The 21,410-nt window shown below is 30.2% G+C and overlaps 2 protein-coding genes across 2 annotated transcripts in view; one reads left to right on the top strand and one right to left on the bottom strand.

Moving 5' to 3' along the window:
• The first annotated feature begins 8,918 nt into the window (after positions 1-8,918).
• LOC123655887 (PIH1 domain-containing protein 1-like) lies at positions 8,919-13,792 on the top strand. Its single transcript, XM_045591632.1, has 6 exons — positions 8,919-9,059; positions 9,147-9,294; positions 10,905-10,980; positions 11,167-11,744; positions 13,255-13,398; positions 13,718-13,792. The coding sequence occupies exons 2-6, from the start codon at positions 9,226-9,228 to the stop codon at positions 13,748-13,750; spliced, it is 900 nt and encodes a 299-aa protein (XP_045447588.1). The 5' UTR covers positions 8,919-9,059; positions 9,147-9,225; the 3' UTR covers positions 13,751-13,792.
• A 3,656-nt stretch (positions 13,793-17,448) lies between these two features.
• Positions 17,449-21,410, bottom strand: part of LOC123656063 (dnaJ homolog subfamily C member 10-like) — a 59,316-nt gene continuing 55,354 nt past the window's right edge. The window contains exons 22-25 of the mRNA XM_045591787.1: positions 19,854-20,029; positions 19,231-19,365; positions 18,522-18,609; positions 17,449-18,011 (exon numbers count right to left, since the gene is read on the bottom strand). Of these exons, the coding sequence (XP_045447743.1) occupies positions 17,745-18,011; positions 18,522-18,609; positions 19,231-19,365; positions 19,854-20,029 (666 nt within the window). The 3' untranslated portion in view covers positions 17,449-17,744. The remainder of the gene's footprint in view (positions 18,012-18,521; positions 18,610-19,230; positions 19,366-19,853; positions 20,030-21,410) is intronic.

The raw sequence follows: 21,410 nt of genomic DNA, 5'->3' as shown, positions 1-21,410 counted from the left end.
AATTACACTTTAGATTTCTCCTATATGAATATTATATAGAACCGTATTTTACTAAATATTAATTAACATTATCAAATTAGTTATTAATAAAATAATTTTTAATCATAAATATGTTCTATTTTCCAATGTGGAATTATTCACAACTTTTTTCGTGATACAAATAAGATTTTGTTAAGTTTCTAATTCTTGAGTAAAATTTAAAATATTCAAATTACTTACGACATATTATTTTAACATATTCAAAGGCAAAAGTCATCGTCTAAAAAACTTAGAAAGGTTATGTCTCTGTTGTTTTTCTTGAGTTTAATGTTATGCATACGTATTACATTCACTTAACTACAGCTGACAAGCTAGAAACTTAAATTTGTCTTTTTCGAGATTTAGTTCCGAAATATTTATATTAAAACATTGCACCTCTTAAATTCGAATTAGTCTATCGAATCATGTATAATAAATCATTCAAATGTAATTAAGAAAATATCTACTAGACAAAATATGGCAAAGTAATATAATTATTATTCGTACTTTACCTTTGATAATTTCTTTCACCAAGGTTACACGTTGCTTGTTCTTATGAAATAAATTTCATAATCAACGAGTTTTTGCTAAATTTTGCATCGCAGAAATGATTATTTAAATAAAGAAAGACTGAAATAGTTCAAAAACTAGACATAGACTACTCTTTCGACCTAGTTCTCATGATGGACACGACGGTTGACGGCTAATCGGGTGACAATGACAATTGACATTGGAACAATAGACATTTTTATCATAACTATAAAAAAATGATTGGATTATGGAAATAGTCATAATTTTAGGATTTGGAATACTGATAAAAATTTTAATGTTATATTTATTTAACTATAATTTTAATTTTTCTTATATATAACATGATATATGACCATGAGAGGAAGGAGGGTTGAAAAGAATGAGACGTTCCAAAAAAATTCTGAAGAGATCGAACAGTTGGAAATCTATTGGTGCAAGAAATAGAGCAACACGAAGATTGGTGGCCAGAAAAACAAATGTGACGGGAAACTGTTGTTTACTTTTTAATTTCATTTTTTAAATGTCATCTTTCCATGGTATTTTTTTTATATTAGTAATATACATCCACGGGCTTTGAACCCATGTCCTTTTTATTTCTAAAACATACAATTTTTATAAATCAAGGTAGGCGTTACTCAGCAACGTCATTATTTAAGTTAGACTAACTTAATATCTCCAACAGAGACGTAAATTCAACGACCGGTTCTCATTGTAACGTATGATAAAAAAAAATGTAACTATTCTTATTATTTATTCTAGATCTTTTCATGGTATTAAAACCAGCCAGTTACAAACAATACAACCAAAAAGATTTTATTGCAAGTTTTTTACTAGAAAATACGAAAAGACTTTTTTCTCGACATTACTATTACGACTCGACATTACGTAAAATAAACAATAAAACTGAGTTTACCCAATCTATAAGGAAACAATATATAGAGAACAAAATTAAATCTATCAGCAAGTATGAGATCTGCCTAAATATAATATGGTCCATGGTTTAAAAATAGTCAACGTTACAAGTGCTACACGCTATTACTCCTACTCATGAGCTTTATATAACTTATTCTTTACAGGCACAGAATACTACTAGAGATGAACCCTGAAGTGATCGCGTGAATTTGATATGTAACCCATCCATACGAAATCGATATTTTCTAAAAATTGATTAGCGTTAGCTTCATGCGCTTTCGTTTACTTTCAAATAAATATTTGAGCAACGTACTCCGTACAGTACGAGCCACCAAGTTTCACATATTTGTGTTACAGGATCTTCGCAAACATTACAATTACATATTTAACAAATTTATGTGTGGGGCATCCTTTCCATCGTTGTTGGCTATTCTGATTAAAAAAAAACCGTTTAATATAATTTAGATTTGTTTCCAGCATTAGTCATTTTGTGATCGCAATTAGAGCAATAAGAGATTTTTTGGTAAATTTAGAGATTTTTTATTTGTTCATTATTAATTTTTAAGAAGGAAGTAGTTATTAGGTTTTGTTGATAATATTTAGTTAGTAAAGTTGCAGTCATGATGATTTTATATAATAAAAAAAAAAATTAAGTATTTGTATTTAAAAAATATGTGCTGTCATGGGACATCAGGTAGGAACGAAGTTCCTTCGGATAGTATAGAAGCAACACAATTTGAAAAAAAAGTTGAATTTTTATATATTTTCTAGTTCTTGATTTTATTTTTAATTTTGATGATTGGTTTTTAATTAAGAGCCATTTCATAATTTTACGCTCTGCAAGTTTAGGTAAATTTGGTCGCATCGCGCGAGTCATACGAGCCGCGCGATCTTTGTGCTAGTACGTATAGTGTGACAACCAAAAGACCATCGTGATCATTTTCTGATGTATAATAAAAATTATAACTATGGTATAAAATGTTTTTTACATAATTAATTTGTTAAAAATTTCAAGTATGTTATATAACAACAGTCAATAAATTAAAAATAAAAATAAAAAATCAATTTTATGAAACAATTTTTTATTATTTTAATTGATTTAGTTTTTTCAGTTTACGAATGAATCTAATATTTACGATATGAATAAAATAGCATTTAATGACATCGACACCGACAAACATATTAATTAACAAATAACAAGACAAACAGATTGAAATGCCTATTTGTATTGATAGTGTGAGAAAAGAAAATTAAATTATACATTTGTTTACAGAAATTATCATTATATTATTTTACAGTCATTTTCGTAATATGTTTATTTTATTTATATTTTATTATGAAAGTATCAAATGCGTTTTATCCGCTATAACAACAGGCGCTTGGCGCGTGTGAGCGAAAGAGACGGCTGCGCAGAATTTGGCGTGGACCTTACCTCTAAGAGCGCTAGCGCTCGACTGATTTACCGGGCTTGATGCGTGGCAATATATACTATCTTTTTATTATTTAATATAAAATGTATTAAAAATAATTACATCTTTTAATTATTTTTTTTGTATTCCTTAATGATGTAAGTTTACTTTGATGAAGATAGTTCGTTAAAATTTCTTAGTTTTCTAAGAGAAATATCGCTTTTAAAATTGTACTTATTTGGAAAATATTCGTAACTTTAAATTTTTTTTTATCGTTTAATAGAGATACAAATGAAATAAAAATCTATGATAGTGGACAACAAAATTATATTCCACATATTATGATATTTGTTTAAAATGGTTTCAACGTAGAGGTTATTGAAAAGTAGGACTTCAAACTATACATTGCGACCGTTTACCCAGGGAGGAGGCTGATGAAAAGGTTAATAATTTTATACACATAATATAAATCAAAATTCTGATCTGACTATGGACTACAACAAAGGTTGCTCTATTATATTTCAAGAATATAAATTACATTATTGCATCCAACACTGAGATTAACGACGTCAAAATATTACAATTTCGCGGAATGTTACCGATTTTTGTGAAATGGCTCTTAAGTACATAAAAGCATTTAGAAAATTTAGTATTTTAGAAAATAACAAATATCGTAAAATAAAATAAATAAAACAAAATAATAATAATTATAATAATTCAAACTATTAAGTGAAACAAAAAAACATGTGTCTATTTTTTTTTTGTCAACAGTATAAAATTACATAAATAATTTTAAAAAAGTTAACTAGTAATATTTTAGTTTTACAAATGTTATATTATACAGTTGTGTGACCGATATTACGTCACTTCTGTTATATATTTTTCTTGCGGTTTTAGTAGGTATCACATTTTTTTCAGTTCGGTCGCCCAGCCAAATGTCAAGCCTGCGGTAAGGAACTTCGTTCCAATAATAGTAAAACATTCTTTTGTAGAAGACGAAAATAAAGACAAAAATATACTGCTAACAAAGAACGGATTTTTTACAAAGCCACCCTTATCTAATTGTTTAACGTTTATTTGTGTAACGTTTACTTTTAGAAAGTATACAAGTAGAGGAACAAAGAGATAGGGTTTGTGACCGATTTCCGAAAACAGCATTTTTTTATGATATACGTCATAGCAGTATACCGCTATAACTTTCCATTGGTAAACTCCTTGCTATTGTTTACACTTTTGCTTTTAAAATAAAAAGAATTCCGAGGTATATAAATATTGTTTAGTACCTCATGGTATAAATACTAGTAAAAAAATATATTGCTTGCCTAGTAAGTAAACATTTTTACAAAGACGCTATGTTATAAGAATAACTGGACAGCTTTGAATAAATATTAATAATTTTTGATTTTAATTAAACATGGTTTTTTTCATTACTAATATTTTTTTAAGCGTTGTAGGTCTCGAAATTTCGAAATTATCTACGAATGTCTTGTTTCCGAGACTGAAAACATGACACGAGTGTCGTAGTAAGAAGTTATGAGGTCATATACGATGTATATGCGTACACGAAAAAATAATCAAGTAACTAAGCATTTAGAGGATCTCAGTCTGATTTAAATGGAACGACATCACAAGCACCAACTTCCGATTACAATAAGAATCCTCAAAATCAGTACATTAGTAAAAAGTTATGAGGTAACACACATAAAAAATACAGCCGAACCTCTTTCTTTTTGAAGTCGGTTCAAATATAATTGATATATTAGCAGTGAAACAAAAAAATATAAAGTTAAAAAAAAATGTAGTGTTATTAAAATTGGTAAAGTCGATCTTATAATATGGTGTAATAAAGGAAAAGGGGTTTTCTTTTCAAAAATAATGAGTAAATTATTGTAAACGGTCCGTAGTCAACTTAAGGAGAGGACAAAATTAGTTTGATAGAAAATATATTTAATACTAATAATTACAAATAAGCAATTAAATAATTTTTAAAACTAAAAAAAATAGCATGCATTTGAAAATTAGAACCGACTGGCCAGTAATTTATTTGATGTATTATGTTATTATACGTGTGTTGTTAACGAGGAGGCGACAAAAAACAACCCACAGTACAACAGCACATTGCAAATTTATATCTAGTAGTAATGTTTTACTTACCTGTGTAGACATTATTTTTAACTGTTCAAATCTTAATAAGTTCTCCAGAAGTAATACTGATAATAAGTATGTGAGCGGTAACTGATTCACGGTAGGACCCGGTACACTATAATGCGTGGGTAAATAGTTGTATTAATACAAATATCTGTTCCAACCAGGTACAGTACCCATAAGTTTAATGAAACTTTTCAGTATACACACACTTGGTGTGTCTAAGACTTCACTAGTAACCCGTGGTTACGTTACTTCACTAGTAGCCCCTAGTTACGTGTGATAGAAAAAGGGACAAAATGCTATTCTGTTTTCGTTGCACAGCACACCCATCATTCGTCATGCTTCTGGCGGCCGTAAACAATTAAGCCGATAATAGACAGTAGGGGCGTTGCTTTTGAAATTATTTTTGTTACACTTATAGAACAACTTATTTTTTTGTAGTGCAGTATCAATAAGTATAAGTATGTACCTACATACATATGTCTTCTAATAACAAAACATATACATTGCGCTTATTGTAAAAGTCTCCTAAGCTAATAATATAAAAGCATCATAGAACAGCATATCCAACATAATAATCAAATTATATAATTATAATTTTAACTGAGGTTGGGCCAGCAGGTAACTGAGTATTATAAATTATTGAGTATTACAATAAGTTCAAATATTTCAATCAAGGAAACCAAAAAACACGAGTGTGCTTTACATCACACGACTGAAATAAAACTTTTTAAGCTCCTACAGTAATATACGGAACGAAGCTCTCTCTCTCTCTCTCTCTTTCTATCTTTACTAACTTATATCTCCCACTCAACTTCCGTTTGCCTCGCCCGATCACACTTTTCACAATGTTTATTTTTTCAATTTAAGCTAAGTGATGACCTAGATCAAAGTTGATTAAGAAGTAGCTATCATGAAACGAATAATGATATAATATAATTTTAATCTCAGCATTTGGGTTTGTGATTGACTTTAACATCAGTGATTGTAGATTTGTAGATATTTATCAAGAAGCCATAGAGCAACACGGAGGGGAGTAGCCTTTGCGTCTGCTACCGATACAAAACTTTCTGTCATTTTTTGCGGGGGGAAATTACACACATGCACACTTTATCTAATTCCCACACAAAAATAATCGTCTGTCACTACGAAACTCACACATACTAAATTAAAATCACACTTACATTTTTCACACACACATAGATACATTCTGTGTCATTACAGTATAATGACACGCCGCAACTACACTGACAAGTTGCCTACAGCCGTGGTTGTAACAACTGTCGATATCCATTATCGATAAATTCAAGTACTCGGTTAGGGAAATAAGGTTTTTAAAATGATACAAAGGTAAGATGTTATTATAAAAATAGACTTAATTTATTATATACTACAAATCAAACATCTTCATGTAAAATAAACGATTATAAAGAGTAAAGATTTGATTGTTTGTTTGTTAGCATTGAATAGGCTCCGAAACTACTGGACCGATTCAAAAAATTATTTCACCGTTGAGAAGCTACACTATCCTTGAGCGACATAGGTTATACTATATTTTCAAAAATATTAGGGATCCTTACTAAAACTCCAATAATGTAACCCAAGGGATAAAAAAATAACCTAAAAAATTCCTTACATTGCGTACGCTGCAAAAACTAATGATAATAGAAATACATAATGTAGTAAGACTTTGTACAACACATCATTATCTACAATAATTGTATTTGCTCGCAAACGAAAACAAAACTGACTTCAATCACATCGACAAGTAATACAATATACATAATATATACGCGTTATCAAAGGTTACTCAAAATGTTGTTATCAGATCTCGATGAAATTTAAACGCGACCACATGATAAACATCAGCTTTCTGTTAAATTAAAAATCATCAAAATCGATTCACCCAGTCAAAAGTTCTGAAGTAACATACATAAAAAAATACAGTCAGATTGAGAACCTCCCCTTCTTGGAAGTCAGTTAAAAAGTGTCGCGACAGCCTATGTATAACTATTATAATTATGTCACAATACGTTTGGTGCAACGTTGTTGTAACAACTTTTAAACTTTCGCGTTCCATTATTATATTTTAATGTTCACACGGGGATTAACGCGAACGAACAACGTTGTTGTGCCAAACAATGCCAGTCTACAATAAACGATTTAAAGTTAACATACATTTTGAGGAGTTGATGATGTACACGGTGATGTCAACGAATCGGGAGTAGGGAGCGTAACACTAATGGCATCATAAGATGATAGCTTGCCATCTGCTAGATTGAATGATTTGTTGATGACTCTGAAAGGATGGACATTGTTAATTTTCAAAGTTGATAAATCTAAGCTTCATTTCACTACTATGACTAAGGTGAACCATATCTTGATTACCTTGTACATGAGACAAAAAAAAACAGTGTGGCGTTAGTGTTGGTTTGGTGCCCTCGACTAATCCTTCTATTGTTCGCCAACACTTGAAAGTTAGTGGTACTTATTTATTTATTTGACATATCATGACTAGCCCGTTGGCGCAGTTTGTAGTGACCCTGCTTTCTGCTCCGAGGGTTGTGGGTTCGATTCCCACCCCGAGTCTGGGTGTAATATAAATATTTATTTATATATTTATATATGTATTATTTATAAGTATGTTTATCGAAAAAAAAAAATATGTAGCTATATACCAGTCGGCTGTAACCTATAACACAAGCATTAAGTTGCTTACTTTTGGAACAGACGACCGTGTGTGTATTGTGTAAATATTTATTTATTATTTATTTATTATTTATTTATTATTTATTTATTATTTATTTATTATTTATTTATTATTTATTATATACTTTATTGCACTCAAAAAATAGATATAAAACATAAAATAATAGAAAGGTTTATGGCAAAGGTGGACTTATCTCTGAAAGAGATTTCTTCCAGTCAACCCATGGTCATGAGTAAGTGTTTCATATAGCGAGGCAAACAGTGCAAGAAGTATTCATTAACAAGAAAAAAAAAATATAAAAAAAACACCAAAGAAAAAATAAATAAAATAAAAGATAATAAAATTTATATATATACAAAAATGTAACATACTACATAATGGTATTGATATGATCTGAACAAATTACACTATTTTTTGTGGGTGTCCAGGTTAATCTGTTATTACCATTTTTTCCATGTATCCCTTAAATTTGGATTTTTAGAAAAGATGCCAAATTTTTATATAAAACATTATGGTGGAAATTCACATTAAGTAATTCTAGCAAAATGTATTAATACTCATAATACGTGTATTATATTTAATTTAATGCAATTTTATTATATAACTATGTTTATTAAAAAAAGCTAGCAATATAATATTTTAAATAAATCAAGATCTCAAAAATGTCTGTCTCCTCTTTTGCCTTTGCCGTTTTTATCGATAACCATCTACAAACAAACCGGTAACAACACTATCGCTCGGCGACAGTGACTTCTCGGAAATAGACTCCGATCAGTCGCTCGACCGATCCGCATATTGTATGCGGGCGAGCGGCCTGTGTTGGTAAACAAATCGAGTCAACACGAACGATAATATTTGTAATTTTTAAGTTTAAAAAAGGTTTAAAAGATGTATACAAGTAATAATGTGATTAAAAAATACTTACGTATGAAAGGTAACGCCATGTTTTAGTAAATTTGACGTGGCAAATCTTTTTTTGCAGCAAAAAACAGAACAATTTGGCATTTTTTGAAGGACGTTGATTCAATCGCGCAACTAGATTTAGTCTAGTGATCAGTGCGGCTGCAACTAGTTTTATTGTTTGCATATGGCCATTTGGCCTTATACCTTGACTGAGGGGAACGCCTGTACATGGCTACTCCCCTCCGTGTTGCTCTTTGTCAAGAAGCTTATACATATTTTATTCTACTCTATGGTGATTGTTTAGTGATTGTCATCTGGACTGTGACGTATAACGTTCTTGTAAGTATTACTATGCTCTGTGACCTGTGTACCTCTGTGAATTTGCGGCTTGTTTTCTTATTTTATACCGCATTTGCCTTTGTTCATAGGTATTATAGAATGAAAAAATAAATAAATGTAATAAGCCTACGCATACAATATTAACAATCAACCTTTATTTTTATTTTCTGGTGCAGGTCTCCGTAGGAAAAGCACTTTTCTTTTTATAGTATATACACGCTACCATAGCAACTACCTACAGAAAATAAACAAAAAATGAAAAAGAAGTCAATAACATTAGACGTTGATCCTAGTATAATGGAGAATAATATGAGAATAGTTAAGGTAAATAACAAAATTATAATTATTTAATGATTTTTTTTGTAACTTAGTCAATAGGATTTGTTTAATTAGATGTGTAGATCAATTTTACGGCTAAGATCTAGATTAGGTAAAACCGAATTAGAAAAACCGAATTATGGGGTTTTTGGGTGTGGAGGGTGGAGGGTGTAGGGGAATCTATACAAGGTAACACTGTCACACCTCAAAACCCCATGGTTATGGAGATATCCATGGTTAAAGTTTTGAGTCTGTCCTACCCCTAGAGTGTTTTTTTTGTGCCGCGGAGGCGCGGAGGGAGCTCACTCATGCTCCGTTCCGCAGCGGAGGCTGGTCGCCTTCGGCGACCAGCCTCAGCCGCTCCTCTACGCATTCGTTCGCACGCTTTCGCACGGCGGGCGAGGGCTGCACTTCCCGCAGCGCCGGAGCCAAGCGTTCCTCTAACTTTCGAAATTCTTCTTCTAACCTCAAAACTTTAACCATGGATATCTCCATAACTATGGGGTTCCGAGGTGTGACAGTGGTACCAGGGGTAGCGTTCCCCACCCTCTCCCCCCACCCTCTCCCCCCCCATCCCCCCACGGTCCCGAAATTCGGTTTTACCTAATCTAAAGCTTTACCCAATTTTACTTTTGTTTTTGTTTTACATCATTCATAATTTTCCTTTACATGTGAGAGTATAGAATAAATATGATATAGAAGCTGTAGAAAAGTAAAAATATATGTGTAGGTACATATAAATGAATTCCATTCGCTATTATTTTAGTAACTGCTCCCATTTCGCATGGCATTATTTTTTTTATTGTAAATAAATAAACGTCTCACGCTCAACTGCCTCACCAAGATTTACTCTAGTGCACAAACACCCAGAACACTGCAAACATTTGTAAGGCCAATACAAACATATGCCATGCACCAGGATCGAACCCACGACTGCCAGTGCAACAGCTGCAATCCAGCGCTGTCACCGTTGCGCTAATGCTGCCATTGTAAATATTTCTCTTCTGTTATATTTTGGTTTTGAATGGCTTGTTATAATGGTACATGCACTAGCTTTTAAGTTAAACCTTCAACAATACTGCTGCGAAAACCTCATCAAATTTCAGTCAATAGTTATTGCGTGATGTACAGACAAATATATAAACAGTCAAAAATTTAAAGATAATATTTTGGCTTCTAATGTCCATATGCCTCTTAATGCATTTTTTATCATATATCTCCTAAGTACAGACTTAAACCAGTTAGTTTTATTATAGATCCATTGTATACTTCTCTGGAAACACTCTATTCACTAAAGAAAACAGCATCAAAAACCATTGCGTAATTTTAAAGATATATAGACAGCAGGAAGCGACTTTGTTTTATACTATGTAATGATAAGTGTTAATGTATTAATATTTTTATCTTGTGTGTAAATTTATTATAACTACATTACCTACCAATTCTCAAATAAGTACTCTATCCTATTTTGGGGTATCTGGAAGAAAGAGCTAACTACTCTAGATTGTAACTACTTGTAGTGTATGAATTGTAATTGTCATCAATTTTTTTTGTATGTTATGTAAATTTTTTTGTATACAATATGTAAATCAATTAATAAATTAATTGAAATATAGGAAAATCTTATAGAGGAAGAGTTCAAACAAATGTTAGCAGAAGCTGTACCAACACAGATTGTTAAACCAAGGCCAGGTAAATAAAAATATTTTGTTTTTAATTTTTATTCTGATATATATAAAATAAAATAAGTAGTTAATAAAGTAGAATATAAGTATCTTTTTTTATATTTTTTTATTATATTAGTATAAAAATTTATTCTGATACCATAGAAGTTAAAATGTGTCTAAAATATTTTGTAAAATTGTAATAAATTTTCAGGATTTTGTGTCAAAACTTTCACTAAACCAGACAACAAAAAAGTTTTTGTGAATATTTGTTTAACTGAAGCTATACCATGTCCACGTGATATCACTAATGAGGAATTGATGCAAATTTTAAATTCTGATGATCCCTCAAGCTACAGAGTGCCTATGAGCATTGGTGAAGGAAGAACGGAACAGGACAAAGCTGGTGCCCCAGTCACTGTATATGATGTTGCAGTTAATCCAGACTTTTTCTCTAAAGTCGAGAAATGTGATCTCTTTCAAACATTCTTTTTGACAGTAGTTTTTGAAGGTTTACAAGATAAATATCAGTTCGAATTAGACATGCAAAAGTTCACGATACTGAAGAATAGGAAAGCTATAGGAACTTTACAATCTCATAGAATACAAATTAGAGATGTTAAAAAATGTGAGGAGAAAACTAAGCCGTTAATTGAAGAGGTACAGAAGCCACTGCCTAAGAAGGTTGAGGTTCCAGTTCCTAAGAAACAGCAGATTATTTATAGACTCAGACGAGAACCACCTACTGGAGAAATCAAGTATTTGTTAGCTGAGTTTATGATTCCAGCTTCAGTAAGTAGTAGCTTCAGTAATATTTAAATATTTATATAAACACAAGCTGTGTCCGCGACTTCGTCCGCGTAGAATAGTGAATTTCGACAGCATTTTTTGGATATATCTTTTGGTTTATTTTGGACATCAGAATAGCGATAATATAATCAATAAATAAATATTAAAAAAAAAGATTTTAAACTTTTAGAAACTTTGAATGCCATATTTATTTATATCAAATCAACAGCCTAAAAAATAAAGTCAATATGGCGATAGATATATAGATAGATACTCTTTATTGTACACAACAACAATCAACACAATAACATAGGTATTACAAATAAAAAAAAAACAGTGTACAAAGGCGGTCTTATCGCTAGAGTAGCGATACTTCCATACAAATTTTCATCCCCACTTTTCAACACCTTACATTCCTTTTTTCGCATTAAAAATTAGCCCATATCCTTTCTCAGGCTTTAGACTATATGTGCACCAAATTTCATTTAAATCGGTTCATTAGTTTCGGCGTGAAAGTGCGCCAGACAGACAGACAGTTACTTTCACATTTACAATATTCGTGAGGATTGAACTTCTTTTGATGATGTATTGATTAAAAAGAAGCCCGCAAAAATGACACAAACATCTAAATGGATTTTCCTTATCATTTTACTTTTTATAAAATATATTTGTTTTGTTTAATAGTTTGTGTACTACATATTTAAATTTTTCTTTGACTATCTTTTTTTGTAACTAATATACTGACTAGAAGTTAAATGATTGCTATTACACGTATTATAATTAACATATTCATTGACAGAACACTTAGCTCCCGGGATTTTTATAAATTTAACTGTTTTGCTATTTTTATTATCATTCTCCAATTTGTGTTCTTACTTGTACTTGTAGATTAAAATAACAAGGCATTATGTCTACTATATGTATGTATAGATAAATGTTAAATTCATTAGTGGGTACTTTATTAATTACTTTTTAAGCCGAGTATTGGAAAGCCATGGCATGACATAGGTATAGGGTAACTTTTGATAGCAGAATTAAAGTATTAAAATAATAATATATAATAATTAAATATTATCAAGTTTTTTTTACCGTTACATTTTATTTTTAAGAATTTTTCAACATTGTCGCCGTGTTAGTTTCATATAAAATAAATACGCTTCAGCCTGTTATATACTACTACTTTTTTTTATATACTACTACTGGGCATAGGACTCTTTCCCCATGTAGGAGAAGGATCAGAGCTTAATCCACCACGCTGCTCCAATGCGGGTTGGCGGATATATTGCCTACTATGAGTAGCGATCGCTATCAGGTGTACATGATAACACCCGGGACCGACGGCTTAACGTGCTCTCCGAGGAACAGCATATAAAATAAATATAATACAGCCAATGCAATTGCAACACATTACCAAAATGTGTATTAAAATCTTAAGGACCGATAATCAGCTAAAATCATGTGATATAATTATAAAGTATAAGTAGTATTTGCTTATTTCATTGTATATTTTCAGATAGAATTAAAAGATTTAAATCTAGAAATTGGGGAAGATAGATTAGTGTTGGACTCTAAAGGTGTTTACGAGATTGTTGACATTTTCTTGCCGTGCAGTGTCGATCAAGACGTTGTTGACGCCGAGTTGAATAGGAATAAAAATGTAAGTAAACTAATATATACCTAACAATATATGTATGTGTATACACTCCTTTTTTATAAAATATTTAAAAATAAATAAAATCTTAGTTTTACTATTAAACATCTGAAACAATTAGGTTATATTAATTTTTAAGTATGATGATATATCTATGTGTGATTAGAATGCCTGCAGTGGAATGAAATGTAAACCACAAAAAATGTAGCAACATGCTGTATTTTAAGTAACTAACATTTTGTAACAATAACCTAGTTGCAGTTCTGTATAATTATGTTAACTTTGAATAACTTTAGTTTTTTTTAATGTTGATTTTTTCTTTCAGATGCTGTATGTAAAAATGCCGATTATTCATTAAAGATTAAAGGAATGTACATTTTAATAAATTAAAGACAAACTATTTTCGTATCTTTTATTTGTGATATTAGTAACGTTTTTCTTTTATTACAACAACACATTTGTGATGTGAATATCAAATATTGCTCTAAAATACATATATAGATTTTTAATAAAGTATTACATAGCAAGTACACTTTGAATACAAATATGTATCTATAATTTAGTAAAAATGTAAACAATATAGAGGAATGACAACCGCTGTTACACAGGTATATGCTAGCAGTAGGATGACAATATAAAACATAGATAGATATAGTAATTTAAACATGATTCAGATTCTTTCGAGTGTATTATATTTCGACTGTCACTACGTATAATATCGAAATTGAAAAAAGGCACTTTACATTTTTTACGCTGAAAGATTTGTTAAGTATCCATAATGAGTATAAACTCATGAAAAATGTGATTTTATGTGTATTTTATAGCATTTTCTCTTTTTTTATTTGAAAATATACATAAAAAGTAGTTTTTTCATGCAATAAAAAAAAAATAGAAAATTTTCAGTTTCGATACTGTACGTAGGGACGGTTTATTTATTCATTGTTAATAATTAATACGTCTTCCAATATTTCCAAAGTAGCACAAAATTTGGCCAACGTTTCATATAATTGAAAAGACACGAAAGAGATAAACCTTTGAACATAATTATATTTTGTTGTATGAATAAAAAAAAATGATAGATCAGATATAAAATTATAAGCACCAAAAATTATTGATTGATTGGACTTCAGTGATTGCTGAAAAAGATTCAGATTTGATATAGGTACCTACAATGGTATCCAAGATAAAAGTATCCGACATTTTTCTGTTTCACTATCAAAATCGTATATTTATATTCCAAAAGATAAAGTTTAGTTGTTGAAGTGAAAGTAGGCTCTGAGGACTTATTTGACCTCCTTTAAGTGAGAAATAATTTCGATTTGTGCACGATAAACTAGCGATCGATGAAATTGGCTCATACATGTCCATATCAAAAAGCTATAAAGTTAGGACAGTAGCATTGTTAACATTACAAATCTGGTAAATTAGGCTGTTTGTTTAAATACATATCAGGTTTATATAAATATCTACAAATATGATATTCGCTATTATTCTAATGTAGGAAGGGGTTAACAATATTCTTTTACCTATGTTTAAAAAAAATGTACATTGTAGGTATGTACTATATTAGGTTTTTATATGATTTTGAGATTCACAAATACCAGCTAGTTTCATTATTAATGCAATTTCATTTACAATTTCAATAAAAAAGGGCATAAAATAACTACATAGCTTACAAATGCTAAACTTAAATTCAAATACTTAGGACTGGGAATCATTTGAAACGGAAGGTTATATTACAAAATAAATGCAATTTTCAGGAATGCGTTAAATACTTAAATTAAAAGCAGATTTGCTTATTTCAAGTAAAATATTTTCATGTAGGTTATAAAATAAAATCTGTGGTGTCATGGGACACCAGGTAGGAACGAAGTTCCTTCGGAAAGTATAAAAGCAACACAATTTAAAAAAAAATGTTAAATTTTATATAGGTATATTTTCGTTCTTGATTTTTTTTTTTAAATTTTGTTGATTGGTTTTTAATTAAGTACATAAAAGTATTTAGGAAATTTAGTAGTTTAGAAAAATAACAAATACCGTAATAAAATAAATCAAACAAAATAATAATAATTCAAACTATTAAGTGAAATGTGTCTATATTTATTTTTGTCGACAGTATAAAATTACATAAATAATTCAAAAAAAGTTTACTAGTAATATTTTAGTTTTACAAACGTCATATTATACAGTCGTGTGACTGATATTACGTCACTTCCGTTATACATTTTTTCATAAGGTTTTAGTATCGCATTTTGTTCAGTTCGGTCGCCCAGCCAAATGTCAAGCCTGCCGTAAGGAACTTCGTTCTAATAATTAAAAGGCATAATAACTTTTGTGCTATATGTAACAGGTTTAGAGACAATATTGGTGATTCTGGATGAACCAGTCACAAAATTTATACTAATATTATAAAGCTGAAGAGTTTGTTTGTTTGAACGCGCTAATCTCAGAAACTACTGGTCCGATTTGAAAAATTCTTTCAGTGTTAGATAGCTTATTTATCGAGGAAGGCTATTTTCTTCAAATTAACGTACGTGAAACCGCGGGGCACAACTAGTTATTAAATATTAGCTGTCTATAATAGGTTAATTTGGTTTCCTTACTTCATATATTTTAATGACATTAGATGATGATAATTAAGCTAATTATTGAATGTAACATAGTATAAAAAATTTAGTATAATTTAATTTAAGATACTAATTTAATTAATGCGGTAATACGCAGGGCCACGAAAAAGTATCTCCGTATCTTTGACCAGACCCATCTAGGGTTATGTCAAAATACCCCCTAATTTTGAGTAACTTCCAAATAGCCCTCATTTAATATATAAAATTCTCGTGTCATGGTGTTAAACATTGAACTCCTCCGAAACGGCTCGACCGATTTTAATAAAATTTTGGGCATATCGGGTAGGTCTGAGAATCGGCCAACATCTTTTTTTCATACCCCTAAGTTATAAGGGGGGGGGGGGGATTAAGCAGTTTAATAACATATATGGCAAAGAAACGTTTGCGGGGTCAGCTAGTAAATGGCTAAAAATCACAAAAAATGCATTTATGCAAATGATTTTTAGTAAGTATACTTCTTAAGTATTTCAATGTTTTAATAAAATTTGGTTATAAATAAATTATTCTAAATTTATTATTCTGTGAAAATATCTTCAATCTAACACTTGTCCTTTTTGAATATTAAAAAAAAAATACTTTCAATAACAAATAATATATTTAAGTACTAGTCAGAACGATTGGATGAAATAATAGATTCAAAAGCTGAAAATCAAAAATTATTTGAGATTCCTGCTTCTAATCTTTAAAATAGTGCAAAAAAATTGAAGATTATTTTTGAGAAAATATGATTTATTAGGAATAGTGTAATTATATGTATCTATTACTTATTAAATAAAAAATGACAGACTGATTGATTTATTGACTCAGTATGTAACATCACTCCTAGCTTAATCCGACACGATGCTCCACTACAGGTTGATAGATAAAAATGACAGAGCTTCATACAAATTTTCATCCCCAATTTCACCCCTTTCAAAGAGGAACTTAGTAAAAATTATTTCTGACATTTACAATGAAAAATCAACATCTTCTTGAGATTTCAAATTTAATTCTGTCATTAACGGTTTTTGTTATATCCCAGTTGGGACATTGCATAGTATATAGATTAAAAATATTGTCAAATTCAATGCCTATTATTTCTAGTAATTAAATATTTTGAAATATGTAGATAAATATAGTAGCATTATCGCCAATATTAAATATATTTATGTTGCGGTGATCATTTTATATATTTTAATCACAGCCTTATTAAAATATAAACTAAACACCTATTAGAATTTCACTCTTTAATGTAAAAAAAGAATTATATATCTTTAACCGATTTGAGATTTGAGACCCATTGAGATTCATATTTTAAAAGCAGATAATTTTAGTACACTGAAGATAAAAGAACATTAACGACTTGTTTACCGTGGGGTTGAATTTAACCCCAGTTTATTTTTCTACGCATATGTCACGATCTCATAAGTTTTGTATAGAAAAATGTTAGTTGTGTGAGAAGTTAGTACGAATTTGATAAAAAAATGGCAGTAATACATTTGCGTTCTAAATTCAATTTATAACCGCCTTCAAAATAGGAGGTATTTGATGTAATTAATATGAGTACATTTATGGAACGTTTTTTTAAATTATAAACAAACTAATACTTAAAAACTTTCAAGGATGGTTTTCACTGCTTTTCGTTTCCTTTTTTATGAAAATGTATTTACTTTTCATACATAAGCGAAAAGCATCGAAATAGATTTAAATTATGCAATTAATTATATTTACCTAATTTCTACAACGTTATAGTTCATCCTTGAAATTTATGTGACTTTTTATATCAATATTTTTTATACCAAAATCACTATTATATCTTAACAAATGTGGTTTTATATCTTCTATGAGTTTCTTGTAATGTTTTGGTTTCAATATAATCACAGTACTCGTGCGGCCTTGTTGCCGGTTCAAGTAAAGCTTGATTGTAGGGTAGTGAGAGATATGTTCTTGTTGGCAGATAGTTCTTTCGGTGATACAATTTACTTTTCCGTATTGTAAATCATTTCCTAGGTGCTGAAAGAAAAATATTTAATTAAAACAAAGCGTCATACTCAATGGTCCTCAGTAGAATGAAATTAAAGTCTGGAAACATAACACAAAACTAAAAAACACAAAATACAACAAGAACAAACACAAAACTTGACAAACGACTATTTTCCTAAAGAAACATCTTTAGCAGGGATTATCTTTATCTCTGCCTAGCAGTTGTCAAAACAAATAATATGATTGTAAATATTCTAGATATAAACTTACTTATTTGTTTATCTATAACATTCTGAAGATTCTTTAAAATTTAGTGTACCATGTGTTTGAACAAATAGACAGTGTTAATCCTATTCAAATTTAAATTATATTTCAAAGAAGCTGGCATATTATTTTCTAATTAAAAAAAAAAAACAAATGTAATTAGAATACATATTTACAATATTAAAAAATAAAACAGCCTCTGAAACATCATAATCTCCTAAAATGCAATAATTAACAAATCTTAGCATCTAATTAATAATAAATAGCTTTACATACATATGCAGTGATGACAAAGTCGGGAAACATTTCATAGCAGTGGTAACAACGTGGAGAATGGAAATAGACTAGCCACGGTTTTTTGTCTCTGAAATAAGAGAGACGTAATATAATATGTAGCATGTATATAATTATGTATTTTGAAGATCCTTTATAAAAATGATTTGTAATTATGTTTTTTTTAAAGTGCAATAAAGAATATATATATATATATAAACTTCTTTACGCACGCTTGACTTGGGGAGTAAGATGGTGAATGCGTGACGAGAGCGTTACGAAAAGTGTGATTGTCAATGCGAACGGAGCAAGAGAGAGGGGCGAGCACACTTTTTTTTTCTCTCTCATAGCCAGTTACGTTTCGTATATCTAAGACACAGCGCAGGCCTATTGCTAAAGAAGTTTTACTCCAGTCGTGTGGTCTAAAGCACACTCGTTATTTTTATTTGATTTCTGTTTAAATTATACTATGTATATGGTTTATTGTATCTATAGTAACTGACTCGTATGTCACAATAGTTGTATGAAAAAATCAGCCAATTTTGGAAATAAATTGCTTTAATTATAAATTACACAAAATTTCCATTAGGATTTTTGAAGAGGTATTTTAGCTCTGGATAACATAATAGGACCTTTTACAATTCTCGAGAGATTGTTGAAATGTGATTTTAATTTTGATAATGAACTTTAAAATAATGTAAAATTATTTTACCTGTTAGGATACAAATCTTCAGCTATGACGTTCTTAGAGAAAGCTTGCCAATTCAACTTGACAATTCTGTCGTATATTTGATCGAGTACTGATTCCAGTATATAAGGCACTTCATTGAGATATTGTAAACTTATCCTAAAAATAATATTCAGTTATTAGAAAATAATTATTATAAAATACATACTAGTGTTATTAAGTTGAAGAATGCATTTTTTTCCTTTACTGGTGACATTTAAGGAACTTAAACAACTTAATGAACAAACTTGATTCAATTATCTTAAGAGCGTTTAGAACTTCGTAGTTTGGTAGGTAGATAATTGTATTTTGTTCTCCAACAAAAATAAATCAATTTAAATTACATTGATGCACAATACACATTATTAGAGAAATAACTTAAAAACTACATTGCATATCTAGTTTTAATTTTAATCACGCCACGAGTACGAGTTCTCGAATAAAAAGAGAATCATTAAAACCGATACACTTAATAAAAAGTTATGAGGCACATAAAAAAATAAAGTCGAATTGAGAACCTCGTTTTTTAAGTCACTTAAAAAACATGTAGTGTGTTATTAATAAATATATACTGTACATAGTTTTAAAAGTATATAAATGGTACATACGTGTTAACTTGACGTTTTGCCTCAAGCGGGAAGTATTTTGCTATAGGGGTGCGAATAACTTTACAGAAGGGAAACAATAGTGTGTCACAGTCATACAATCCCACTTTGACGAAATCCAATGGTTTTAACTGCAAATAAAATAAATTACAAGACTTATAAAAGTGGTAGAAGTACATCATCATCATCATCATTTCAGCTTATTGCAGTCCACTGCTGGGCATTGGCCTCCACAAATTCGCGTCATAAACAGCGTGTGTTCCCCCTTAGTCACCACGCTAGGCAGACGGGTTGGTGACCGCAGTATTGGCTTTGTCGCACCGAAGAGGCTGCTGCCCGTCTTCGGCCTGTGTATTTCAAAGCCAGCAGTTGGATGGCAATCCCGCCATTCGGCTTTATAAGTTCCAAGGTGGTAGTGGAACTGTGTTATCCCTTAGTCGCCTCTTACGATACGCACGGGAAGAGATAGGTGGCTATATTCTTTAATGCCGTAGCCACACAGCTAAGAGTAGAAGTACATAGTTAAACTTCATTCATATAAATTCTCAATTATTGTCTACATTTAGTCTTTAAATATAAAAATCTATGTTCAAATTTCATTTTATATTTATATATTATCATATTTATATTTTTAATTCGTATCTTTTTTAACCCCATAATTTTTATTTTTAACTGATTTTTTTTCTCTTTTTGATAGTTAATACAATTTGTATTGTCTTCTTCTTCTTCTTAAAATGGCTTTCAATAGTGCCAAATGAGCACAGATGATTTCGCCAATGTCACGTAGAAAATTTGTATTGTTAATTGATTTAAAACTTCAACTTTTCAAATGACATGTCTGTGTATTATTGTTACTGGAAACTTTATTGATAAATGTGTTTTTTAAGAAATTTAATTTTCTGCGTGACATTAGCGAAATCATCTGTGCTCATTTGGCACTATTGAAAGCCATTATCCCTAAAAAAGAAGAAGAAGAAATTTAATTGTATGTGATGTTTATATTGTTTGTTTCCCAAATAAATAAAATAATATTTTTTTTTTGTAATCATTCTGTACTGGTTTTTACTATCTGTAATATTTTAGATTCCTGCTTCAACATAGGCATTGGATATGACTATTTATTGCTGTTTTGTCTAAGCATAGGATATAGGCTATGGTAACTGCTTACAATCGGGCGGATTGTACTTGTTTCAGTCACCCTGCTATATACATATATTTTTTTAAATATCTTTATGTTGGGACTTTTATACATATGTACGTTCGTATACTAAAGTTATCTATATTACACCAAAAACTTGGGATTTTTTTTTAAACTAAACTTAATTATAATACTATATTATTACTAGCACTTACAACCGCTCTGGTGTTGTGGAGCGAGTAGTTGCCCAAAACACTGACGGTTTGCGGATTCGATTTCCGCTCAGGATAGATTTTTATTGAGTTGCATTTGTACAAATATTTTGTCTGATTTGGATTTATGTCTTTGTGAGATGTGTCTCCCCACCGTGCCTCGGAGAGCACGTAAAGCCGTCGGTCCCAGTTGTTATCATAAATACATGA

This window comes from Melitaea cinxia, chromosome 8 (assembly GCF_905220565.1).
Source record: "Melitaea cinxia chromosome 8, ilMelCinx1.1, whole genome shotgun sequence".
NCBI classification, from domain to species: Eukaryota; Metazoa; Arthropoda; class Insecta; order Lepidoptera; family Nymphalidae; genus Melitaea; species Melitaea cinxia.
This window is presented reverse-complemented; position numbering and strand designations above follow the sequence as displayed.

Excerpts from the sequence above, each read along its gene's own strand:
- LOC123655887 (XM_045591632.1), top strand. The coding sequence starts at position 9,226 with ATGAAAAAGAAGTCAATAACATTAGACGTTGATCCTAGTATAATGGAG. Across the intron at positions 9,295-10,904 it reads ATAATATGAGAATAGTTAAG|GAAAATCTTATAGAGGAAGA; the intron begins GTAAATAACAAA and ends ATTGAAATATAG. Across the intron at positions 10,981-11,166 it reads GATTGTTAAACCAAGGCCAG|GATTTTGTGTCAAAACTTTC; the intron begins GTAAATAAAAAT and ends ATAAATTTTCAG.